We start from the raw sequence: 25,013 nt of genomic DNA on the forward strand, positions 1-25,013 counted from the left end.
CGATACCTTGATCAGTTTCCCTAAAATACATGGGATCTCAAAAAGCTTGGCTTGGTATGAAGCAGCGGTTTGGGTATGAATGGATAATGAAGGAAGCAAAAAGCACTTATCAATAAAATACACATCTATTTCCATTTCCTCACAGTATCAAGAATTATACATGTATGTACAACTAGACCTACAACCTATACTCTCAGGTATAACAATTTGATAAAGATACTAGCGGCCTATTAGTTATCATGGCCTGTGCGAAAAACAGGTAAGCAACTGGTTAAAATTTCTTTTGGTTCTCCTTCTGTATAGTGTCTTAAGTAACATTAACCGCATGAACCACTTGGCTTGGTACAAAATGGAAGCACTCACGAAGTAGTCAATGTTTAGCCGGTTTGAGGTGTTTTAGAATATAAATTTGTTATCTCACTGCTGGTATTGGTTGTGGCACCGAGCACCGCTCGGGTGGAGCTGTCACTTCGCCCGAAACCTTGGCGAGGCCCATCGATTTTTGCCTATGCACTTTAGCTCCATCCCCCAGATGTTTGGTGAGACAACCAATACTTCCAGTTCGGTATCAATGTCCAAACATTGAGGGACAAAAATGTATTATTGCTGTCCGTCACTGGAAGAATTTATAAAGACTGTTTGTGTATTCCGTGGATCGCACTTCTCTGGTCCGTTTCCCAAAGTATCAGGGATCATGGGCAGATGTTCTGGCCTGAAACAGGCATCTCAGTCTCCGTTTATGGTGAACCTATAGTTTCGGTTTATCCAAACTGATCGCCGTGCTTCCTTGGTCGTCTATGGTTGTCAAGGGTTGCCCCTAAAATAGAGTCAAACTATAGTGTTAAAAGCAAATTTCTAGAGGATTACATTGTACAATGCCCTTTCCCTCTGACACGACTGATGCATCATCAAGTCATGAATGGAACCTATAGCTAACTGATCTATGCCGGACGATAAGGCACCTTTTTCTCGGGCGGTGAAAATGTAAAAAGTAAAAGGCTTTAATCGCAGGTCATGCGAAATCCCCTTTAAACGGAGACTTCCAAAATGATAGTCTACTGTAACATACTATATGTTGGAAACACATGTACAAATGACATTCAAGAAACACGATAAACGACTAAAAGGGTTAGTTTGAAAATACTATAGCAGGTAGAAATAATTTGATTTGGCAAAAGACAGGCCCAGCAACTTAACTATATGTATTACAAGAAGCTTCCACCTTTGAACGGTTATCATTTGTGTTTATCCGGGTGTCGGGTAAGTTTTAAACGATAGAATTAACGCCCCTGTGTGAAAGATCCGAAGAATTTACCAATGAAATGGTGAAATAATATTAGACTAACTCTCTTTCCCTGGACTTATATAAGGCAGCTGAGGTTCTGGAATCATCCTCATAAAGTATGCATCCGGTACGCAAGAATGATTAGCCAGGTACTTTTCGTCAAACAAGGCCACGAGACATGCCTCTGCGACCAGTGTCTTCAAAATCGAAAGACAGTGGTAGGCAAGAGATGAATAAATTGCCTCAGCAATTACCTTATAAAAGTGAAAAGAGATTATACGGTAGGCAAGTTTCGCAACCCTTATGAAGAGCGTCTTGACCCTCTGATCAATGTACATTGTACATGGGCGGAGGCTACGGAGGCAATACCGCTGGAAGTTCAGTATGCATGAAGAGCTACGAGCGATGACGTATAGAAGTACATGTATGTAACGGTACTTTTTCTAAGACTTTTTGAAAAATGTGACCCATATTCCTCGCACAGCTATAGAAGATGATATACGAGTGTCGCTTGAAGGAATTAGCACTTGACTTAATGACACGAAGGCCTTTCATAGTTTGTAGTTCGCCGTTGGAAGAGCATATGGGTTGCAAAAACTGCTTATTACTGTGAATACAGACACACATATAAAAGAGAAAACGTTGACACATCCAGAAAAAGAGACTGACAAACAGTGAGGAGAGTACGTACTTCACACAAAAAACGTCTTCCACTGATGATGAGTTGTTCTGTGTGAGAAATAATTCACCGACGCTGAGTAGGATAAATTTCATTGATTTTCCAAGATATCAATTTAATGGCATGCACGTATTAAGAAATAATAGAGACTTCCGGCAAGTTCCAAATTCACGCCTGCATTCAGCGTATCGTTGTTATGGTGCTTTCACATCTTGCACTAACCTGACTGGTAATGAAAAATTCGTGGTACAATTATCATAGCCAGGGTAGGCTACATTTATAGCCTCAATACTGAGCAGAAAACGGTTGGTATAGTGTTAAATCAATGTACACAGAAGCTATGATAATGCACGGGGGCTCAGTATATACTGCACCACTTTACCCTAGCCGTTTTTGTCGGCAGTATATTAGACATATTGTCCAAGACGTATTTTGTATTTGATGCTAACTTTAAGGAAAGCTGATGTCAGGTTGTGTTTGTTAACCATGAATCTTGGAAGGGACTTCCCTGCTGAATATGATTTTTATACAAAGAAGAACTGATTATTGCTGCCTGGTGGTGACGTATCATACATTTGATGTGGTGGTTGATGGTTCGGGCTTGGCCTCTGCCGCGGGATTGATGCACTCTTGCTAAGACTTTTGGTCAACGCGCCCATTTCCATGTAATATTTTTCACCAGTTTGGTCGGAGTCTTCGGCACCCTCACCTGTGAGAGAGAATTGGAACGAATAAGCATTGAGGCAAAACTGCCGCCCATCGAAATCCAATACATCCCGAATGTAAGTACATGTACAATGTACCAATTGCTCATGTTGCGAGTAGTGTTTCTTTTAGTCCCGAAAATACATACTATTTGACATTATCAAATATGACATACGGTGTCAATATTTGGGACGATGACCTTGGCAACTGACCTTGAAAATGGTCAGCTCATCAAAATCCGTTGGAGAAGAAGGAGAAGCAGAAGACAGCGACGATGGCAAAGAAGGCGACTAAAAAACAAAGTAGACGGCCATACTGTCTATATATACCTACCCTGCCGTAAGTTGTCAGGAAGAGTGTAGATATCTTCCTCATCAGGAGGAGATCTGGCTGTTGGGGAGGAAGCTGTAAGAGAGAAAATGTGTGCATGATAAGTGGCCAAGTGGACCATGGACTACTCTTTCGTACGATGATTACTTCAACGGATCAATATGTTATGTTTTCTCTTAATCTGTCATGGAAAGTCGGCGAAGTTGCTGCATTCACAGTGCCTTTGTGTCAAGTTTTTGTCGAACTCGGTGCAGATTCGAAGTTCTCAAAGGAGCATTCACCATGCTTTTTAGCGTTTAACGTAGCATCAGACAGACTGACTGAACCCAGAAGAAGAAGCGAATAGCATCAGTCTGGAATGGTACCATTGGGAATGAATCGAGGTGTTTCTGTCATCCACTATAAACCACATACATGTACCTTGATATGGATTTAAGACTCTGTCATATTCGACTTCCGGCAGACCGATCAAACTTCTGTCATTCGTTGACATCGGCCGGGAGTCAGAACCCGCGCCGCGGGATTGTGTAAAGAAATTCATGACTTCCGTCAGACAGGCCATCGGTTCATGCTATTTTACAGGAACAAAAATAAATTGATTTAAGATTTTAAATACCTTTGCAAAAAAATTTCCTATTTCGGATGGATTTTCCATGATGTCATCACTTTCATTATCACGACGAATGCTATATCCTATACCATTATTTCAATCAATGATACGAATACAATAATAGTCATCATTATCGTCATTACCATTCCCATTATACCATCATAGTTGTCAAGCAAAGTTTCACTTGACCAGCCAGTAAGCTTCAAATCTATCACCGTTCATTTTTATAGTTAAAACCAACCTTAATATCTATTAGGTCAATCTTGAAGCCCTCAGCCACTCTTATGATTTCGAAATGTCGAATACTGCTGCCCCTGTGGGGAAGAAAGCAATCAATATATCATCATCATGACGAACACAAGGTCATCGATCATTGATCGCTAAAAGGTGTCAAACTCGTATTCTAAAATCGAGGATTCTGACCGGGCAGCAAAAACACAATGTTTCCCTTGGCCAAGTCACTGTTACTGCTAAAATGCTACCTACGTCTTGCTGTTAAACCTCAGATTCCTTTTACCAACAGAACCGCACAAACGGCATGCGATTTAAATCGCTTCTAGCTGCGATTGTATATATATGCGCGACAAAAATATATCTTGTCTGCGGGTAACGGTCATCGCTGGAATTGGTACTGTGCTCTGTGATCACTGATTTTTGACGTAATAGGTATACCTGCGAAGACCACCACAGCCATCATCATCGCACGCGATTTAAATCGCCTATCAATTATGGCCCAATCAAAGTGGGACGAAATAGTGAAAATGACAGGCTCATGAAGTGTTGTCGCACCTTTGTGTCTCCTCCCTGGTGTCGATGACGTAACTGCCACTTTGCCGATAGGTGGTGCTTTCTCTCATCATGGTATTACCATATCTCTTGCCCAACGTCAGTATCATTTCAGCGCTATCTCGGGTACAGTTTTCGAAGAACCAGCTTGAAACATTACAAAATGAAAACACTGTTATCTCGCTTCTCGGATCCCGAGGACCATATAATAGCCCTGAAGTTTGTGTGCAGGGCCGCTCCGTTTTGTGATAGTCGCCTAATGACAACTTTGATTCGCCTGAACTTACAAAAAGTTTTCACATTGATAAACTGTGTGTATACTTGCACAGGAATAATGTTAAATGTAACTATAAGGCTGAAATAATGAAGTCATATCATAAACTTACGATGGTACATTATGGCAGTTCCCTTTATTCGTGTAAAACCTGTGGAACTAAAAAAAAATAAAAATATTATCTGTGACAAGCGATTTCAGTCAAGGTATACACAGATTAGCAAGGATGGTCAGTAAGCTGGTAAGGAGTCGGACGTTGATTGATAATTCGGGAACATCGTGTTGAAAGCAGTCAATATTATTGAAAGCATATAATTTTTTTAATTGTGGTTATTTCATGCTACTTACCATGAATGGACCATCCGTACGGTCGGGTTCATTGTGCGATGTTGTCCCTGTGCTGGACCGCCTGCTAGAGTCATCCGACCCGGATGATATGCCAGAGAACTGCTGGCTCGAACACCTTGGGACGGATGGTAAGGGGCGGTTGAACAGAATCTCGGATTGTGTCGATGTTTTTCTTAGTCTCATTTTAGGCGTTCCCTCACCAGGTGCAGGAGGTGGGGAACAATCTGGCAAGTCAATCGGGGAGTGTATATCGGTCTTCGGGTGCAAAGGTGGGTTTGTCCAGATGTCAGACTCCGTGTTGGCTCGCTGGAATATCCGTGGTGGCGGCGGGGCTTCGAACCCGGGTATGCCTGGTGGTGGTAGGTTATCAGGTCGAATGCAGTCCTGCAGTGCTTCTTCAATCATTATCTTATCTGAGGGATGTAGGGTCACATTACCTGGGACTGTCCCCTAAAAAAGACGCAAGACACGCGGATTATTCATCAGACAAAAATGGTTCAAAAGTTTGGTTTCTATATCAGCTAACTTCATCCTGGCTTCACCTCCCGACTGGTTTAGTTCCAAATACGGCCCCCTCCCTTCCCCTCGTTATGTGCGCTTCTCAGGGCCGGAGAAGCGAACATTAAGCCCTGATTTCCTCAGGATGGGGTTGATCAAACCCGGGAGTAAATTGCAGATTTTATTAGTGAAAAGTAGAGTGATTGGAAGTGCCTTACCTGAGAAAAGGCAGCTAAGAATGCATACCAAAGGTCTCGATCAGCTTTTGAAGTTGACTGAAATGAAAACAAAGACCTGATGCTCCGGTTTTGTTTCGGGTATACTACATGTAGCCTACTATATATGTATATCAACATTTCTGCTGATGACTGGACTCAGGTATTGATGAAGGTAATACATATGTACACTGAGTTTGAAAGAATTATATTGTCCTTTCACTTCTAGATCACTTTAAGGGTCAGACATCAGCAGCAGGCAATCAGTCTGCTCATAGTACACTCTGGAGGCAGTGGACCGGCCTCACTCCCTCCCCTCAGGAAGACTTGGTTTAAGATGATGAATGTATTGTCGGGAGTCTACATCAGATTGAGTTACCATGTACAGTGAAACCTCGTCCCTTAGCGGACACCTCTCTCTTAAGGACAACCTCTCTATCAAGGACACTAGGTTCAGTCCCAAATGGTTGTTTTCATTCAATTTGACCTCTCTAATCAGGACACCTCTCTATTAAGGACAGCGCTAGTCAGTCTCGAGGGTGTACTAACCTTAAAAGTGTTGTGTTTGAATGTGACGGGTGTTCCATCTGCAGGCTGTGTACTGACTGTACTCAGCTCTATCTTGTAGCCGCCTTTATCCTTCCTCTTAACTGTGGTGAAGCGATCAAGAGACAAGCTCCCAATCGGCTGAGAAAATTCACGAAAGTGAGTTATCGATATTGCATTAAGTGATCATGTACGAAAGTAAATCGATTGCCATAATGGTGATTTTTTTGTAAATCGATTGCCATAGTGATTTTTTTGCAGTTTGATTCCATTATAAGCCGATCGGTAGTCCGTTGACATTTTGTCATTTAAAATTTTTGATAGAATTCGAAAAATGAAAAATGATGCGTTACTAGTGCATCATGGCCATTGCATCAATATTTTTTCAAGCTCTCTCAGATCGACCATTACGTACATTTTCATGCACAATGTAGCTAGATTATAGGCCGCATAGACGGGTTATTTAGAAAAACAGTAAAAAGTTAACGTTTTAGAAAATAATTATTATACTTGCATTTGTTGAATTTATTTCGCTCCTCGGGTAGATGTGTAATTTTCTTTTTCGAAGAACAATATAGAGGTAGTTGTATTTCTGAAGAGAAACAATATATATAAGCTATATATATCTACCGTATTATACTGTGTCTGTGCGAAAGGCATACACCAACAGGTTAAAGGGGAGATATAGACAGGAGCAGGTGAGCTAAATGGCCATCTTCGGGTGACCATACACGTCCATATGAACTGATCCTGAGATACAGGTTTTTGATACTTCTTTGAAATATCGAGAGGCGGAGTATATTTCAAAACACTGGTTATGTCAAGATGATATGAACTCCGCGCAAACGAACGATTTGTGTCGCTGCGATCTGCAATTACAATCGCTGCGCAGATGCCCGACAACCAACCTCTCGTCTGCGAGTAAAATACGTAAAGCTGGGTTTGTTATTGATCGACGGTCCCTTTGCGATCGATTCTTGTCGCAGGCACCTGTGATGACTACCTCATGGAGCGATTTCTAACGCGTGCGACTATGATCGCAAGAGTCGCAGCGACCTAAATTGCATATTTTGGGGCGCGCAACATGTAACCTGTATATGCTACTGGTGCTGCGGTAGAGTTATGTGATATCCCACTGCCGCAATCAGTCCTTCGCAATGGTGCTTGGCCACCTGGCTGAATGTGTTGGCCATTTTTTAACATGATTATAAGGTATGACCTCAGAACATCCAGCGTTTCTATATAGCAATGATGTCCTCATTAGAAGTGAATATCACGATTTAAGGGAAATCCCCGCATTTTGTAGATTTAAGTGATTAAGCACAATCAAAGGTTCAAAAGAAGCGTGACACTCATACTGAATGCCAAAATTTGCAAAGGCTTTGACTGAAATCATGACAGCGTTCATTTTTGTAAACATTTAGAGAAGGTTTGAGAAGACATGTGGAGGCCTATAAGGACTACAAATACGATATATGTATGAGGGGACCTATATAAGGTTGGCAAGTTTTATTATTGCACGCGGAACTATATAGGCCAGTGTTTGGTTTGTTAGCAAAGAGACGAAAATGTAGGCCAAAACGTTATCACAATATTCCACGTACATAATACATGTCATCAAGAATTGATAAAGACTATTTTTACCAAAGATAGCCCGTCTCAAAACCAATGACATTGTATTTACTAAGTAAAAAAGAACAGTATTGTATTTGCTAACTATCACATCCCCTCTCCCTACGATATGTATAGTGTTATCAATTTCCGATTTTACGAACAGACTCGTGCTATTGCCGCTCTTTTTCTGAGCGAGTTTTTATTAATCATGTATGTACTGGAAATGATGAGTTTGGCCCTTTTGCAAAACGCGCTTCAGAGTTATTATCTGATCGAACTTTACTACAGATTTTTTTTCGTATACGATCTCTAATTTCCGTTCCTGTCCCCGTCAGTCAGAAAATAATGCACTTTCTGTGGATTTGAAGGCATTAGTTCACCCGCCGCGCCCACTCTAGCCGTTACGGCAAAAAAGATAAGGCAACTATAAACCAGCCCAGCTAATTAGCTATACTCGGTAGGGGCGTATATACGACTAGCTTTTGGTCGGGGGGGGGGGGGCAAAAGGCTCTCGGCGGGGGGAGGGGGAGGGGGTGCAAAATTACACTGAATATTTTCGGCCCGCACGATTTTGTCTTTGTTCCCCTCGGCCCTCCGCCAGCTATTAGGCCCATGGTCGGTCATCAAGTCAGTGTGTGCTCACCTCTTTGCTTCCTCCCGATCCCCCTGCCCTGTGCTCCAACCAGCCTTGGTAATAATCCACCTTGTTCTTGGTTTCTTGCTCTCCAGCCATTTCCTTAGATTACATATTCTATCAGTAAGAACAGAAAAAAAAACGACCAGGAAGTGGCAAGATTTCGAAACATGTTGTCTTTGGTTATTGGTGGGTTTTGAGGTTTGTATTATAGGCCTACTATAACCTGTAGGTAGTGGCTGAACAACTTAAGGCACTCATTCGGGTGCAGTGACCCATTTTATAGCTGGCTGTTCCATTCAGAGGTGGTGTACTGTCATGACCGTGGTGACGCCTGAGCGAAATATTTCTCTAACTCGGATTGATCATGATGCCCAGCCGATGACAGGCGATGACAAAGTGGTTTGAAATCACGTGACATGACGTCATCACGTTATCCTCTCTTGAAAAACTCGTGAAGAATTATAACAGTTACTCATCAAGTTTAATAACGAATTAGAAAATTTCCATTTGTGAGCGTACTTTCAAATGCCAAGTTTAAGCGAATTCGCGTGCTTAATAACTGCACTGTAATACGGGACTAATATTTGTCATCTTTGCCCGGTTTGTAAAGACTGGTGGTGAATTCAGATTTTACAATGGTGAATCTGAAATCTTTTTCGTATGGGATGTGCAGTACGAAACAGTGTTGAAGAACAGTCATTGGCTAAGAGATAATATAAGGTCTTATTCGGTCTATCAACAATCACTGTATTCATTGAGAACGTGTTTCAATCGCTGCATTCTCTCCAAAAACCTTTCTTAGCACATGACATCCGAATGTGAGGACAATCTGATCGAATATGTTAGACTCTGAATATATTGGAATGTGTCTCAATCACATCCTTATAATCACAGACACCCACGCATTTTATCCAGGCTTTATTCGGACTCAACAGCTGATTTAGGTCAGGTTTAGAGCAAGGCAATCCAGGTCGTATTAAAATATACAGATCACATCTGGTTCAGATTGTTCCCTGAATGATGTCACATTTTGACAAGACAACATGGAAAATGTCAGTCTGACCAAAAGGAGGACAGTTTTGGAGCTGTTATTCTAAAGACATAGTAACACCCAGGTCATGAGGAAATGTGGAAACTTTCAGCCAAGACATTTATTACAAATTATCAAAGTCAATGTCACAACCAGCTTTAGCACTAAGGAGCGGAAGTGTCACAACCAAGTGTCACAACCAAGTGTCATTTCAGATGTAGAGTCACAACCATTAGGGCTTGAGAGACTGAACACAGAGAAACTGTGCAAAGGATTAAGATAACCAAGAAATATTCAATATCGGAATTTGTATTTCATATTATTACAATTTTCATCACAGCAAAACAGAGCTCTTATTTATAATATCATGATTACAATTAACATTATATTCACATACATGTACATACAAATCTAATAGAATACTACACATCCAAAGATTCTACATAGGAGTATCATTCTGAATGGAAGAAGTTGATATCTAACTTTCAATAATTCCATTTACACTACACTGTTCTTAGTCTGTTGACTGCATGGCACAGAATGGACTTCAAAGACTATCATGATCAACACTTAAACATCCTCCTCAATCAAGTCACCCTGGAGAATCAGTTCCCCAACTGTCTCACCAAACACACCTCTTGGGGCGAGCTGTCATTTTGTCCCAAGCTTTGGCCGCTGCCTTGATTTTAGCATACAATTCAGCTCCACTCTTGTAGTGTTTGGTCAGACAACCGATTCCTCCAGCTGTATCAATTTCGTACCCTAGGAATGACTTTTGACAGTCCTCTGCATACAATCTGGCATAACGTTTGTCTCAGTAATCGTGTCCATGACAAAATGACAATGTGACAACAGTGCAAAGATAAATCCCATGCAGCTCTTATGTACCTCATTGCACAAGTGTTTTAATTTCTCAGCCAGCACATTTTTTATTTCTATAATTTTGCCTTCTGATTCTTCCTGAATTCCATTTTTGCTATACTTTGTAGGTGGACTTCATCGGGGCCATCAGCAATCCGTATTACTCGCGCCCAGGCAAACATTGCCCCAAATGGGAAGTCAGAAGACAGTCCAGCACCCCCGTGTGCCTGAAAATACAGACAAATTCAAACTGATATTTGACAGAGTCCAACCAAGGATGGTGATCAGTCATAATGTTCACTAAAGGGACTCTCATAGCAGTACAATTTGTTGTTTTCACACAATCAGTTCCGACTCCATGACTGCCTAATCACATGTTTTGTGATACATTTAATGAGTTTGAACTAATATTGTATGTAGTGTTTTTTAAAGAAACACGCTATAAGGCAGACTGCTGTCCAAAATACTGGCAATAGCAGCTAGTATGATGGCAAAACCAATTGAGGACAACCAAATCATAGCTGACATAAGAGCCCCTTTAAATCAAAGTTTCCATCCCAGTGTTCATGCCATCCATCCAGTCTTATTACATCGATCATAGTTTCGATTTAAGTTTTTTCATGAATTCCATTCTTGCAATAGATCTCCAATGGACCTCGTCAGGCCCATCGGCTAGACGCAGGCACCTCACGCCAGTAAACATGGCAGCTATGGGAAAATCAGAGGAGAGCCCTGCACCGCCATGGGCCTGAAATGGCAAAATTGAGTAGTAATAATTCACTAGAGTTTTTATGTTTAAAAACCTTCAAGATAAATTTTCAAGACATCAAATAAGAGCCCCCTTGCTTTTGAAGTAAATTTCCGGGGGACGCGAATGTTTTGTTCAACAATCTTACCTGAATGGCCCTGTCTAGCACAGCCTGCCCCATGCTTGGAGCTATCACCTTGATCATGGAAATCTCAGGGGCGGCCACCTTATTCCCCACGGTGTCCATCATGTGAGCGGCCTTCAATACGAGAAGTCTGGTCTGCTCAATATCACATCTGGATTTTGCTATGTCTTGTTGGATGGTCCCTTGTGCGGCTAGTGGTTTGCCAAATGCTACCCGATTTTGAACCTGAAACGGCATGAAGGATTCTGTATTATCAAAGGGTTTTTCTCTCACAAATGCGCTGACGATTGAGAACTTGAGAAGCAGAGAGGTATAACCTTAATGCATTGACATTTAACTTTGGCTGCAACCGCACTTTAGGAATTGAAAATGAGCAAATTCACCAATTATTAGCTTTGGAAAGATTTCATGGTTTACAGTATATGATGGGCAATCTTTGGTAGGAAATACACTAGAACCTCTCTATTTAGGACACCCTCGGGACTGACAAATGCTGTCCTTAATAGAGAGGTGTCCTGATAAGAGAGGTCAAATTGAATGGAAACAACCAATTTGGGACCAAAACTGGTGTCTTTGATAGAGAGGTTGTCCTTAATAGAGAGGTGTCCGCTAAGGGAGGTTCCACTGTATGAGCAAGGACTTTTACAAAGTAATATTCAAAGTAACCTACCCTATGAATCATGAGTTCCAGAGCTCTCTCAGCATATCCAATAATTCTCATACAATGGTGGATTCTTCCTGGTCCCAATCGTCCCTGAGCTATTTCGAACCCACGCCCCTCACCGAGCAGGAGATTTGAGGCAGGCACCATCACGTTTTCAAAGAGTACCTCAGCATGGCCAGCTGTGTGAAAAAAGAGAAGGAGTTTAGACTGGTTCTTTATCTTAGCCTTAACTTTAAGTCCTTAGCGTTATCTCATTCAGTTACATGTAAATCTAGTTAACTTAATTACCAAGACTACCAAGTAAATGTCATTTTAGGAACAAAGGCAAGTCCATCTTCATATAAAATATGTTCTCGTTTGAGGATATCTTGAACTGAGTGATGACATGTATCAGATCTACCTGGTGGATCCTGATACCCGAACACGGAGAGGGGTCGGACGATTTTCACCCCAGGAGCATCCATTGGTACCACAATCATGCTTTGCTGGAGATGACGGGCAGCACCAGTGTCGGTCTTCCCCATGAAGATACACACCTTACAGCGAGGATCCATAGCACCTAGAAGTAAGTAGATTATATGAATTATGCTCACATCATGACTTAGTTTTAACTGGGATGGACTTGGATGAACTGGAATGGACTTTGGAGGGCAAGCATGCTAATTGATTGAGACAAAAAAGTATGCGACCCATCACACCAAATTGGGTAGTAAGTTGCCAGCCCTAGTAGGGAGCAATCACTGACAAGATAAAATACAGTTAAATTTGACCTACTTTCAGATCATGACATAATAAGCCTCATAAACACCCAATTGAAGTCCATGTATTCTACAAGTCGGAGGGGGTGTTCCTCATGGCCTTTCAAGCTGTGAACTTCTTGTGATTGTAAGGCAGACCAATCATAAGACCCCCCTACCTGAAGTCCACCATTTCAGTCCATTGATAATATAGTGATCGCCTTCCCGGGTGATCGATGATTCTATATTTGTTGCATCTGACGAAGCTACTTGAGGTTCAGTCATCCCAAAGCACGAACGAATCTCCCCGTTGAGAAGTTTAGACAGCCACATTTCTTTTTGTTGGTCACTGCCATATCGGAGTAGTACCTCCATGTTTCCTGTGTCTGGGGCGGAGCAATTAAACACCTACAAAGTAATATTTCAAAGGTATTTCATACTCGAATCTTAAAAGTTATTCTGCATCCATTGTTCATTATCTAAGATGAAATCAACTTATGAAGATTGCATTGCAATGAAATCCTAAGATGTTCACTTTGTCAATAAACAGTGAAAATCTTGTGAAATTTTTTGCTCTCACAGTTACCATCCACTTTAGCTAAGGCCAAGTTCCACCTCCATCAAAAACAACTGTGTTGGAAATGTAGAGATAATCATAAAAGAAGAATAAGGTGCCCAAGACTTCAGAGAGAAAACTTACCTCTGGGGCGAAGACAGTTTTCCCCATCTCCTCACAGATGAATGAGTACTCAACATTAGTTAAACCAGCACCATACTTCATGTCAGGGTCCAACTCCAGAGGGATGAACAGGTTCCATAGACCTTCAGACTTAGCTTTTGCCTGGAAAAAAAAAACTGATGATGTAAGAAACTGCCTCACCCTAAGTTCAGGCCATCATATTAAACGGAAAGTTAAGCAATCTTCAACACAGTTGCTGGGGAGGGAGCACTAAAACCCACTGACCACTAATGTCCTCAGAATAAGGCTTCGATACTTTTTGTCTTTTTTCATGCGGGATTGAGCACTCAAGACAACTGACCACTCATGTCCTCTGGAAGCAGGGCCCTTGAAACCATTCGCCCTTTCTCGCTTTAACCTTCGAGCTCTATTGTGGAAGAAGAAAGTGACTCGGGAAGGACTCGCACCCATGACCTCTTGATGAGGATTCCTGCTCTACACCACATCGGACAACATACCTTTAGCTCTTCCATCTTTGCAGGCACACTCCACCTGTCCTCTCCATCCTGATGGTCAATGAATTCCTGTTCCAATGGCAACACATGATCCTTGATGAATTTCCTCACCCTGGCATGGTAGTCCTGGGCCTTTGGCGACAGTGCTGTCACCGAGACTGGCAGCAAACCTACATTGCCGGAAGACGACATGGTCAAGAGAACAAATCAAATGGGACAGAGTTGAGAAAACAGACTAAAGAGATCTAACAAGCCAAAGTGTGATTGGCTATAAAGTTACACTATGCATGTAGGCCTCGATGTATTGAAAAACTCTTCATGCAGTCAATGACTTTGAAACATCAGGTTGGCCTATAAAAGCTTATCTTTAAGTGATTAACTTATTTGGGTTAAACCAGGTAAGTAAAATACTTCTGGTCAACTGTATATTTGTTGATTGACACAACAGAAGTGACTTCTGTGTTACATAATCAACAACAAGATAGTGTTCTCTTGATATCAACTCAAGGAAGAAAGGTCAAAATGACTGATATACAAATACTATAAATCTCTTTTTTTTGGAGAGGCGAAAAACTTATAAAGGGGTTCCAAGTGTTCTCCTCACCAAATTTGTTTTCGCTGGAGTTGTGTCCTTTACCATCACCAGAAGGTGGAGTTTGATGCCCTCGGCTCTTTGCTGAGGACGGAAGGTGACTTCTCGACGCGACATCCCATCCAAGATTGGCTATCATGCCAGCGAGCATACCAACCGATTCTGCATCTGTTGAACTTGCCTGACCTTTATTTGCAGAAGAAGAAAGAATGCAGATGGGGTCAAACAGAAAGAACCAATTTTTTTTCCTCGCTTATGTTCGAGCTCAATAGACCATCATCAGGACATCAGAGACAATTTGTATTTCACCTATCTAAAGATAGTATGGTCAATATAGCAATGATATAAATTGAATTTGCTGCTACATGTATATACGCACCAACACTGATCATCTACAGTATGCCACAGTACACATGCCAATACTCGAAACAAGAGTACAGCAAGACCTATAACTGTAACTATAACTCTTTAGAGGAGCTTCATAGCCTGGTGGTTAACACTGTTCGGTAACACTCAATACGACCAGGGTTTGTGGCTGATTAGCTACGAGAATGCTTCTTCGTACAAAAGCCTCATTGATAGTCTCCTACCTTTTAAAGCCCTTTTATACACCCCCTGACCCATGGCGGCCATGCGAAAACAGACAAAGGCAAGGTAGAAATCAAAATTTGCGATCTCAGTTATACCCTGCCTGCGACAATAATCAGCGACATATTCCATTAATGAGGGTATACCATGCTTCTGGAAGTCTAGGGTACCAAACCCTGAAAATAACAAGGCTAGGATGCACATCCACGTGTAAAATGCTCAGGAGTGTTACCTTTTAAAGCTCTTTTGTAGACTCCTTGTAATATTGCAGCAACACGGTAACACACAAAGGCCAGGTAGAAGTCAAAGTTGTCTACACCAGAGATTCCAAGCTTACGGCAATACTGGGCAACATACTCCTTTAACGAAGGTATGCCATGTTTTTGGAAGTTTAATGCTCCGAACCCTGAAATCCATGAACATTGATTAAGTAGGGGTCCTGTATTACAAATAGGAAAACTTCCACATACCGAGTACACTAAACATGATTAAAAAAATTGTTGTCCAGAAGAAAAGTGTTGTCTGTTGTCTATTTCAAATGATGTCACACCTTGTATGATGTTAGCACGGTTTTTGAGAAGATCCATGACCTGCTGCCCCATCCATAGGGATTAATCAGAAGTCTGATTCCCCATGATAATACACTTCATGGAGACGCTGCTCTCAGCAACGTCACACCGCCAACTGAATATCTTCGTTGAGAATAAGATAGACCGCAACAGTATTTGTTATACGAGTAAAGTTGGACCCAGTTTCTTCAGAAAATGCTTCCTTACCAGGTAGAATATTAAGTCCCTTGGGGAATATGTAAGTAATACAGTTTGTTGCTAGGTCTGAGAGAGGGTCACCCAGGGTTGATAACTCCCAGTCCAATACGGCCAGCACCTCTGGATGCTGGGGGTGGAAGATAAGATTGTCAAGCCTGAAATGAAATACAAGAAGTTTTAGGGTGATTCCAAGAAATCTTTTTAAAAGTGTAGTTCATCTCATAAAGAAACAACTGGGACATGTATTTTACCATCCAAAAGTGCTCATCGAACGCTTTCTAATGAATGGTCATGTGAATTGGTTTCTAATACTGGGCAATTTCCCAATTCCTCCAGGGCTTCTCATAATGGCCGTACCTAAAGTCTCCATGAACAACAGTACATGCTTCAGTTGCTGGTAATCTCACCAGAAGCCATGCTGACAGTTTCTCCATTGCGGGAATGTCATGGGTTTTGCTAGCTTCGTACTGTTTCATCCAACGTCCAAGATTGCGTTTCATGTAGTCTCCTACAAAACAGGATTGTAAACAATTGTAAACAAGAGGCCCAAGGACCTGCCGCTCAGCTGAAATACAAGGGTAAATGTAGACAACATGGAAAGTACTTGGTACATGTAGGTCTCTTTCAACATCGATTTTGTTAACATATTGAGATGCCTATGTCATGCGTACATACTTGACTTTCGTCAGCTGAGCTAAAAATTACCAATATAGTATTACTATCAACCAACCGTGTTTCCCATAATCCTCCAGCTTAGCTTCTTTGATGTTTACGCTATGAATCTTCGCCAAAACATCGTTCATTGCCGCATAGATTTGTTGTCGTTCTTTGGGATCCATTCCAGGTAGGAGGGGATCTTTGAATATTCGACCAGGTATATACTCCATGATGTAAAATTCGGTTCCAAGCAATCTAAAAGAAACAGATTTCACCATATAAGGCAAATTATCAATGGCAAAAGATACATGCCTTGTATGTATGTAGCTACTATCAGGAGGTCAGAAGAATTCCCAATTCCTTCCAGTATCTCTACCACTTCCTTAATAAACTTTGTCAATTTTAAGCCTGGATGTGTTATGCCTCACCCAGGCAAACATACAGTTCTCGAGTGAGACTTACTCAGCATCATCACAATAGTGTATCATCTTCGGTGAAGGCACACCCTGCTCTTCAAGAGCTTTCATCACTCTGAATTCCCGGTCAACAGCATGGGCAGAGGGAAGCAGTTTGCCAGGCTGAAGAAGAAGAGGGGTTGGGGAGTGAAACGCTGTCATATGCTACAGCTCTGTGGCGAAACCAATCACTTTTCGCAAGATCCACTAGGTCATTGTGACATGACCTGTTGACTCTGTTAACTCAATTGCGTGACATCATTAGACATCATTTACGTTATCAGCAGTTGGCGTTCCCATTGGCCTTGAAAACGCACATGCCTCGCTGCACCATCTACAGGATCTATCAGAAGTCCACAACCCCATTTAAGACACGTGGAATGGAGAACTCACGGGCTTCTTCCTGAGCACAATCTTCTTGCCGGCATACGTGATGAAGTAGGTAGGATTTGATTGGCCATGTTTGAAACATCGAATGGTTGGCTCCTCTAAAAAAGAAACGGAAATAGAAATTGACAAGGACTTCTCGGAACATCAACATTCTTAAGAATGATTTTCACTAAGTTCAATGATTTCCTTTTAGACATTAGTAGGATACTCCTTTGGTGGCAAATGGCAAATGGCAAATGGATATTTAAAGAGAGACAATACCACCACAGTGGAATATTGTGTCCATTTTGCGTCGAAATTCTCACCATTCTCCATGGCACACTGCACTTCAATATCCTCACAATAATCAAATAATTCTTTACCTTTGGAATGAACCTTTAAAACCCAGTTAAGATATTTCCGAAATTTGACAGGATTGGGGATCCTAAGTCGCTCAGGAACAACTACAGTTCCAGGGGCAAAACCCTGCACAGGAAAACCAAGTTCTGTTTCAAGCTCGCCAATAGCTTTCTTGAAATCACTCTCAACCTGAAACCAAGAACAGTTATTTTCAGACATGATTTACCTTGCGATTTGACCTCTAGAGCCCAATTCAAGTAATTGCAAAATTTTTCTTGGTTGGGCAATTTCAGTCTCTCTGGTACGGCTATAGTCCCTGGTGCAAATCCCTTCAACTGGAATCCTACTTCAGTCTCAAGCTCTCTCAATGCTTTATGGAAATCAGACTCAACCTGATGGCAAGATTCAAAGAAAGGATTGCTGAGTTACGAGGCACTAAGAATCAATCAAAACATATATTTCACTTGGGGCAAGTGATCAAACTTGACATTACAATTCAATGTACCCGGTACTAACAATCCAGTATCTTTGCCGAAAATCTAAAGATTCTTATTTGCAAGAACCTAACAGAGGATCGACCATATTCATGGAAGAACAAACTTCATCATTAAAACGGCTGAATGGCAAAAATTCAAACACACAATCTCCTGCACAGATGGTCACATGCTCTGCATGGCATACCAGAACTTGGGTCATAGCTTACCAGTATAGTCCTTATTCCAAGAGCTGCAGCAGCTTTTAGATTCCTGCCAATATCGTCCAAGAAAACGGCATCTTGTGGGGCAACATCCAACTCGCTTAGGCATGTCTCATAAATCTTTGTTTCTGGTTTTCTGGAGCCAACTAAACTGGATTCTGTAATCTGGAACCAAGGCAACATGGAGTATGAAGCTAAATTATTATAACCACTTAGTTTGACTGAAACAAATGGAGCAGCTCCTCTTCTTCTCAAGGACAATGTGACCTTGTATGAAACAGCTGATCTACATCCTTAATGGATAAAGCAAGTCAGCAGCAGGAAAGTTATAAGTTAACTTATAATTTTTTCAAGATCTTGCCAGGACTCACCACATCAAATAGAGATCTATCAACAGGAGTAAAAGACTCAGTCTGACTAAATTTCCAGTTGTTGGTCAGCAGTGCTGTCTTGATTCCCTCAGCTCTGATACATTTTAGTGCATCCACAAACTCCACTCGACTGCTTGCCATATCATGGTTGAACAGTTCTATCAAACTGCTAGCGTCTACAGGTTTATCAGCCTTTTTAGAACATTCTTCAGAGAACACGGGTATGAACTCTGAAAGAGTCAGCTCTCCTCTCTCAAGGCGGTGCCAGGCTCCAGTAGGTGCATTTTCAATGATAACTCTCTGTACCAAACCAATTGGAATACCACTGTCTGCTTCAAATCCTTGAGAAAAATAATACAGTTTCATATGGCATGGAACTTAACATGTATGAATCCAAGTCTAAAGTTGCATTTTATTCGCATTGTTACTACTGGTGTTCACAATATGTGGACAAACCTAAGGATTGTCAAAGACCAACTTTTGATTCAGGAATGAAGTATCCCTAAAAACATTGGAATCACTTTTGCTGGGAAAATAATAATTATGGTCTCATACTGCTCAGGTCGATTCATCATCATCCTTAAAGAAAACATTTTAAGGAAGCTTACTTTGGAAAGCTTTGAAAGGTGATGGGAGAACGACACCACCCATGTCGAAGATGACTGCCTTGGGTCTCGTCCTGTTCTGAGACATGTGCCTTATTCCGGCAACAGTAGCCCGCGGAGACGAGATCATGGAATGTTTGAGGTGGCTGAGTGGCATCCTGGACAGCAACTTGGTTAGCATCCTGCGGCTGGCTGGAAACTCTAGATCATGAGGCTGTTGAAAGTCTGTAAAAGAGTTGAACTAAAAGCAATGATACTCAACTAGTATTCTGTTTGATAGTGTCAACCCTTGGGTACAAATGAGAAATAGATTCTTTTGAAAATACCATGGGTCCATGGCAGTGGCAGTGTATTGTAGGTCAGTACGTACAGTACTGTAACTTAACTAAGTACACTTTTAACAGTAGTCAGTGATATCAAACCATCAAAATTACATCTATTAGCCTAATTAGGGGATGACAGTTACTTTTTTCAGATGAATTGTCACCTAACGGGTCAATGGAACATGTCTGATATTGGATTTTTCAATGGAAAGGTTCACCTAACTCGCTTTTCGGGGTTTTAGACGATTTTTTTTCACTCCCACTCCAACAATGTCCCAAAAAAATTTGGAGCTCTTCAACGCCTCTTGAACACAGAAGGGGCAAATTTCAAGCATGGCGGACGAAAAATCTCTCCCGGTTGTTGTGTCGGCGAAAAAAGACCGGAAGGTCTTCACTGGGGGGAAAGGTACTCAAATTCACAATCTCTGGTGAATCTTTGATAACAAACTCATCATAAAAACATCTTGAGTTGAGCTACAAAACTGTGATATGACCTTGAAAGCGATGTTTATGTTGTAAATCAGCCCAAATTTTTACAACGCGCCACCTATTAACGATGTGTGGAACTGAAATGAGCACCAAGAAAATTGACTTCATATTCAATAACCCTTCTCTGCTCTTTTTGCTACTGTATGTCAGCACCAAAGTAAACTGTAACAATGCCTCATGATTCCAACATGTCATTGCCAGTTGTCGTCACAGATTATTGCCACATTTTCGCATGAAATTATCGATGATGTCTTGGTCAATATATGGACTGTCTATATAGTAGGTGCAGCAAGCCAAAGCGAAGGAGCTCTCTGGCGAAATGATGAGTCTCAACTTTAGAAAAGTCAAAAAGAAAGAAAGAGTGTGTTTTTTATCAAACAAGCTTTTCTTCTACACTGTGTGTTTGTTTTTAAAGACCAGCACCCAGTATCCAAAAGAAGAGAGTAGGCTGCATGTAGGCCTACTGTTGTTGGATTTCATATTCTGCCACAAATAAAAAGTTACTGAGTCTGTGATTGTATTTTCTATTCTCCTTCAGGCAGAAGAACTGCTCACCAGATACCAGATGAACTTCTAAATGATCCGCAACTGGAAAAGGCAATGATTGTGGTGAGCTGTTTGTGAAATATTTTACATTTGCTTTGAAACATAGCTTCGAACATCCATTCCTACTTATTCAATGGGAGGCTGAGCCTTGTAAACCACATATTTCATGACATTTTATTCTTTCAGCTTCCAAAGAATTATAATTTTGAAATCCCGAAGACTATCTGGAGAATCCAGTCCACAGGTATTAAAAGAGGTGAGAAAAATGTGCATAAATGCAATATTCTGAGTCTTAAATAGTCCATTTAAAAAGTTTTAGTGTTAGCCAAATCAACATGTTCGGCAGGATTTCATTGTAATTCTAATGTGACTGTTAGAATAGCGAGAGACCGCTTGCTAAAAATAAAGATCGACATGTGAAGTTGAGAACTAACCTTGATGGGCTTCGGGGGTTATTTGGAAGAACTGGCAGAACACAAGCTGCACTAACAGACTTTGACTGCTTTCTTGATGTTACCCTTGTATCTTTCAGTTGCCCTGCAGTTCCCTGAAGGCCTTCTCTTGTATGCCTGTGCAATAGCTGATATAATAGAACAGTAAGCGATCTGTTTTAAAATCTTCTTTCATTATAATTCGGACATGGTTTGATACAGCTTGGCTTTTCTAATAGAAAGAAAAAAATGTCCCTTAAAGTAAAAAATGAAACTCTTTGTTGAATGGGTGAGTAAAGTAAAAAAATTCATTGATTTCAAGTGTACTTGAAGTTGTTCCAAATAACTAATTTGACCATTTGATTGGACATAACCGATTGAATTTTACTAATACTAATTGTAAGTGTTGCCAACATTTTCAGATTCACAGAGGCTGATACTGTGATTATGGGTGATGTGACATATGGCGCATGTTGTGTTGATGACTTCACAGCAAAAGCTCTTGGAGCAGACTTGATGGTACATTACGGTCATAGTTGCCTAGGTAAGTTCTGTTGTTATGTCTTCTCCCAAGGTTGTGACCCTCCCAAAACTAGATCGCCAGGCCTGCCTACTGGAAAATTTCACAGATTTGGTCAGGAAGTCCAGATTTTACACCAAAATATGCGATACACTTTATTTCGAGGTTACCAATAAATATATACCAAATACCTTTCATGTACAATATATTTATTTACTGCCAGTCAGCCGGTGGGAAACCAACCGGTTGCTGTTCGTCCTATTAAATCACAGTCTGTTCCTTTTGTAATTTTAGTTCCTATTGACAAGACAGAGGGCATTCAAATGCTGTACGTATTTGTGGATATCAAGATGGACACGAAACATTTTATTGACACTCTCAAATACAACTTCAAGCCTGGTAGTACGTTGGCCATGGTCAGCACCATACAGTTTGTAACAACTCTACAGGTGAGTTTTACCAATGAAAAGAGATATAGACTAAAATCTGAATGTAAAAATAAAGTTTGTTTATCATAGTGTCACTCCTCATGAAAGGGCCAGTCAGCTTTGGCTAATCAGACACTCTTAACTTCCAAACTCCTATCTCTTCTCTAATGCCAGGTGCCTGGCGAGAAGGCAGTTGTACCCTTTTTCAACCAGCTGGCAGTAACCAACAGGCCACATCATTAAGAGGTTACCAGGTTACAATGATGACACAAGCCAGTTGCTTCATTTCTGATAGGATGAATGTTTGGTTTCTTCAGTCTGTCCAGCAGGAGTTGATCAAAGAGTTTAAAGTGAATATTCCACAGTGCAAGCCATTATCACCCGGGGAGATCTTAGGATGTACCGCACCAAAGCTGAGTGAGGAGGATGCTTTGATGTAAGTTGCTCTCCATTACGTTAAATAAATTTTTTTCTACAAACATTGAAACATCTGAGTCTTCACCTGGTTCTGATTATTAAAACAACTATTGTTGAATTGCTGTAATATTTGGTTTGGGTTTCCCAGGTGGGATTTAAACATTTGATCCCATTCTGCTGGAAACCAACGTAGTTTCCCGCATTCCACAGGCTTTGTACTTCACAATTGCGGAACCAATAACTTACATCAAAATTGAGCAAAACAAAAAAAAGCCACATGGTTCCTGTGTTGGCTGGCAGTTCCTGCTGTTTTCAAAACTACATGTAAGCTCAAGGGTGGTGAATGCAAACCCATTCAGTATCACATTATTGTACTAAGGTACATTGACTGAAGCTTAACAGATCTACACAGGTGACTTGTGGCTGCAGAGCTGTTGGATGATACTACAGAGAATTTTGTTTCTTTCAGTTACCTTGGGGATGGTCGATTTCATTTGGAGTCGATTATGATTGCAAACCCCAGACATCCGGCCTACAAATATGACCCGTATGATAAGAAATTCACCCGAGAGTATTATGATACAGAACTCATGCACAAGAATCGACAAGGTGCTATCGAACAGGCAAAGGGAGCTAGGAAATTTGGTCTTGTCCTAGGAACTCTTGGACGGCAGGGATCACCAAAGATATTCGAGGTACAGTAAACATAATCCTATCCAAGGATATCTGTATCAGTCTTACTACTGATCGATGTACTAGTGTAAACTGTGAAATGTTTGCATGCTCATTCTCAAACGTTGGTGATTTGGTTCATTTTCACTCATTTGTTGTACACTGATCCATTGCTTATTTCAATGCTTTTACCTTGTTCCTCTGTATATTTCAGCATTTAAAGACCAAAATTATTGAACTGAAAAAGGAATATGTGTTGGTGCTGCTCTCTGAGTTATTTCCTGATAAACTTGGTCTATTTCAAGACGTTGATGCGTAAGTATGCAAACAGAGAATTGAGATCGCAACATTTTTAAAAAGCTAATGCACTGCATGCTAGAAAGTCAACTTGTACTTCCTCAAGTTACAACTACATGTAACAGTGGTTTGGATAATTACTGTACATGGTACTCTAGGTGGTGTACACAATGAACTTTTATTCAATATATTTACAAGTCACTCAAATGAAAAATGATAATAACTGTAAAGATGCACTACTGGTATTTATCTTTAATCGTTTTCAGTTGGGTCCAGGTCGCCTGTCCAAGGTTATCCATTGACTGGGGTACTGCATTTCCAAAGCCTCTGCTCACACCTTATGAAGTAAGCCAGCAATCATTTCTTATCTGAAACTGCATCTTATCTAGTTCTCTGTACCAGTGTTGCATTTGTGTAATGCATTGAAATATTTCAAATCTCTTGACTCGCAAGATTATTCCGAGGGTACATAGTAGTACAGAATTGTCATTATTGTAAAAATGTGTGCCCAGGCATTAACAGTAATAATTCTGTCCTTTTTCAGGCTTCAGTGGTTTTGGACAGCATAGCATGGCAGAAGGACTATCCTATGGACTTTTACTCAAACTCAAGTTTAGGAGCTTGGACGGTGAATCACGAGTCTCATCGGAAACCACGGCCTGTCAGGAATAAAACTAAACCCAAAATTTCTTCCGAAAGTTCTAACATGTCTAACACAGTTCTGCAGGGCATTGCAATGAACTCTGACACCAAGGTGGACTCTCCAAATGGTGATGATGTAAAGGATTCCAATACTGTGGTTGATACCAGTCAGGAGAAAAAGGAGAGGTGTGGGACTTGTGAGAACTGCTCGTGTGGAGGGATTGCAAAATATTAGCTGGTGGATGGATTAAAAACTTTGACTTAGCTGGAATGTGCTCAAAATCGACTTTGTCTTCCTGTTCCAACCACTGTATAGCATATGTAACCCCTCGCATCAAAAGGGGCAATAAGCTGCATTTGGTCACATATTGTAACTGGGGATTCATGATGGGATGGTGCAAATAGAATTAAAAATATATCTTGAATATCTTGCTCTTATTAGATTGAATATCTTTCTCATAGACATTTTATTGATGAAGGAGCATCCTGAGGTGATTGAAGGTTCCTTGGGTTCAGAGTCTTCGCCAAAGTCTGCTGGAGTGAGCACAAGGATTCTGTAATATCTTTTGGGTGATAAAGGAGACTCAATTGATGTAACTCGATGTGGGATTGGGCATCTGATACGTAAAGATCCACGTAAGCTGATGTGGACTTGCTGCCCCCAGTCCCCCCCAAGATTAGAGCATTAGAGCTTACTCCGTGTGAAAGATGGGCTCATATACCGGTACACGTGTCTCTACTTCCATCAGACAATTGAAACGTCGTCGATTATTCCATGTGTTTTGCAAACCACACCAGCTTGGCATCGGTTGGGGTTTATTGGTCTGTTGGTTTATTGCTCAAAAACAATATTTTCATACGTCTTGTCATCTTTTAATGCT

General features: G+C 41.0%; 3 protein-coding genes across 8 annotated transcripts; 1 reads left to right on the forward strand and 2 right to left on the reverse strand.

Moving 5' to 3' along the window:
- Nucleotides 1-106: 106 nt before the first annotated feature.
- LOC135482855 (uncharacterized) lies at nt 107-8,750 on the reverse strand. Its single transcript, XM_064763305.1, has 12 exons — nt 8,534-8,750; nt 6,791-6,868; nt 6,280-6,417; nt 5,734-5,790; nt 5,018-5,467; nt 4,782-4,828; nt 4,399-4,542; nt 3,851-3,923; nt 3,420-3,570; nt 3,003-3,074; nt 2,538-2,673; nt 107-817 (listed from the first exon to the last, which is right to left on the reverse strand). The coding sequence occupies exons 1-12, from the start codon at nt 8,621-8,623 to the stop codon at nt 805-807; spliced, it is 1,449 nt and encodes a 482-aa protein (XP_064619375.1). The 5' UTR covers nt 8,624-8,750; the 3' UTR covers nt 107-804.
- Nucleotides 8,751-9,863: 1,113 nt separating this feature from the next.
- LOC135482856 (acyl-CoA dehydrogenase family member 10-like) lies at nt 9,864-19,981 on the reverse strand. 6 transcript variants are annotated; one of them, XM_064763308.1, is made up of 19 exons: nt 19,909-19,981; nt 19,371-19,592; nt 18,763-19,103; nt 18,398-18,556; nt 17,921-18,086; nt 17,359-17,453; nt 16,973-17,088; nt 16,584-16,765; nt 16,211-16,361; nt 15,863-16,008; nt 15,319-15,492; nt 14,511-14,684; nt 13,910-14,076; nt 13,413-13,553; nt 12,892-13,120; nt 12,376-12,534; nt 11,982-12,154; nt 11,315-11,536; nt 9,864-10,645 (listed from the first exon to the last, which is right to left on the reverse strand). In XM_064763308.1, the coding sequence occupies exons 2-19, from the start codon at nt 19,546-19,548 to the stop codon at nt 10,493-10,495; spliced, it is 3,126 nt and encodes a 1,041-aa protein (XP_064619378.1). In that variant the 5' UTR covers nt 19,549-19,592; nt 19,909-19,981; the 3' UTR covers nt 9,864-10,492. The 6 variants fall into 6 exon arrangements, with proteins under 6 accessions (XP_064619378.1, XP_064619381.1, XP_064619376.1 ...); XM_064763311.1 differs by lacking the exon at nt 17,921-18,086 and adding an exon at nt 17,718-17,883 and having other exon boundaries at nt 19,834-19,971; XM_064763306.1 differs by having other exon boundaries at nt 19,834-19,971.
- Nucleotides 19,982-20,015: 34 nt separating this feature from the next.
- Nucleotides 20,016-24,538, forward strand: LOC135482858 (2-(3-amino-3-carboxypropyl)histidine synthase subunit 1-like). The gene is made up of 11 exons (XM_064763313.1): nt 20,016-20,096; nt 20,718-20,788; nt 20,912-20,981; nt 21,258-21,321; nt 21,579-21,700; nt 21,971-22,125; nt 22,422-22,540; nt 22,991-23,216; nt 23,408-23,508; nt 23,757-23,835; nt 24,035-24,538. Exons 1-11 carry the CDS (start codon nt 20,024-20,026, stop codon nt 24,365-24,367), a joined length of 1,413 nt encoding a protein of 470 aa, XP_064619383.1. The 5' UTR covers nt 20,016-20,023; the 3' UTR covers nt 24,368-24,538.
- Nucleotides 24,539-25,013: the final 475 nt, after the last annotated feature.

This window comes from Lineus longissimus, chromosome 2 (assembly GCF_910592395.1).
Source record: "Lineus longissimus chromosome 2, tnLinLong1.2, whole genome shotgun sequence".
NCBI lineage: Eukaryota > Metazoa > Nemertea > Pilidiophora > Heteronemertea > Lineidae > Lineus > Lineus longissimus.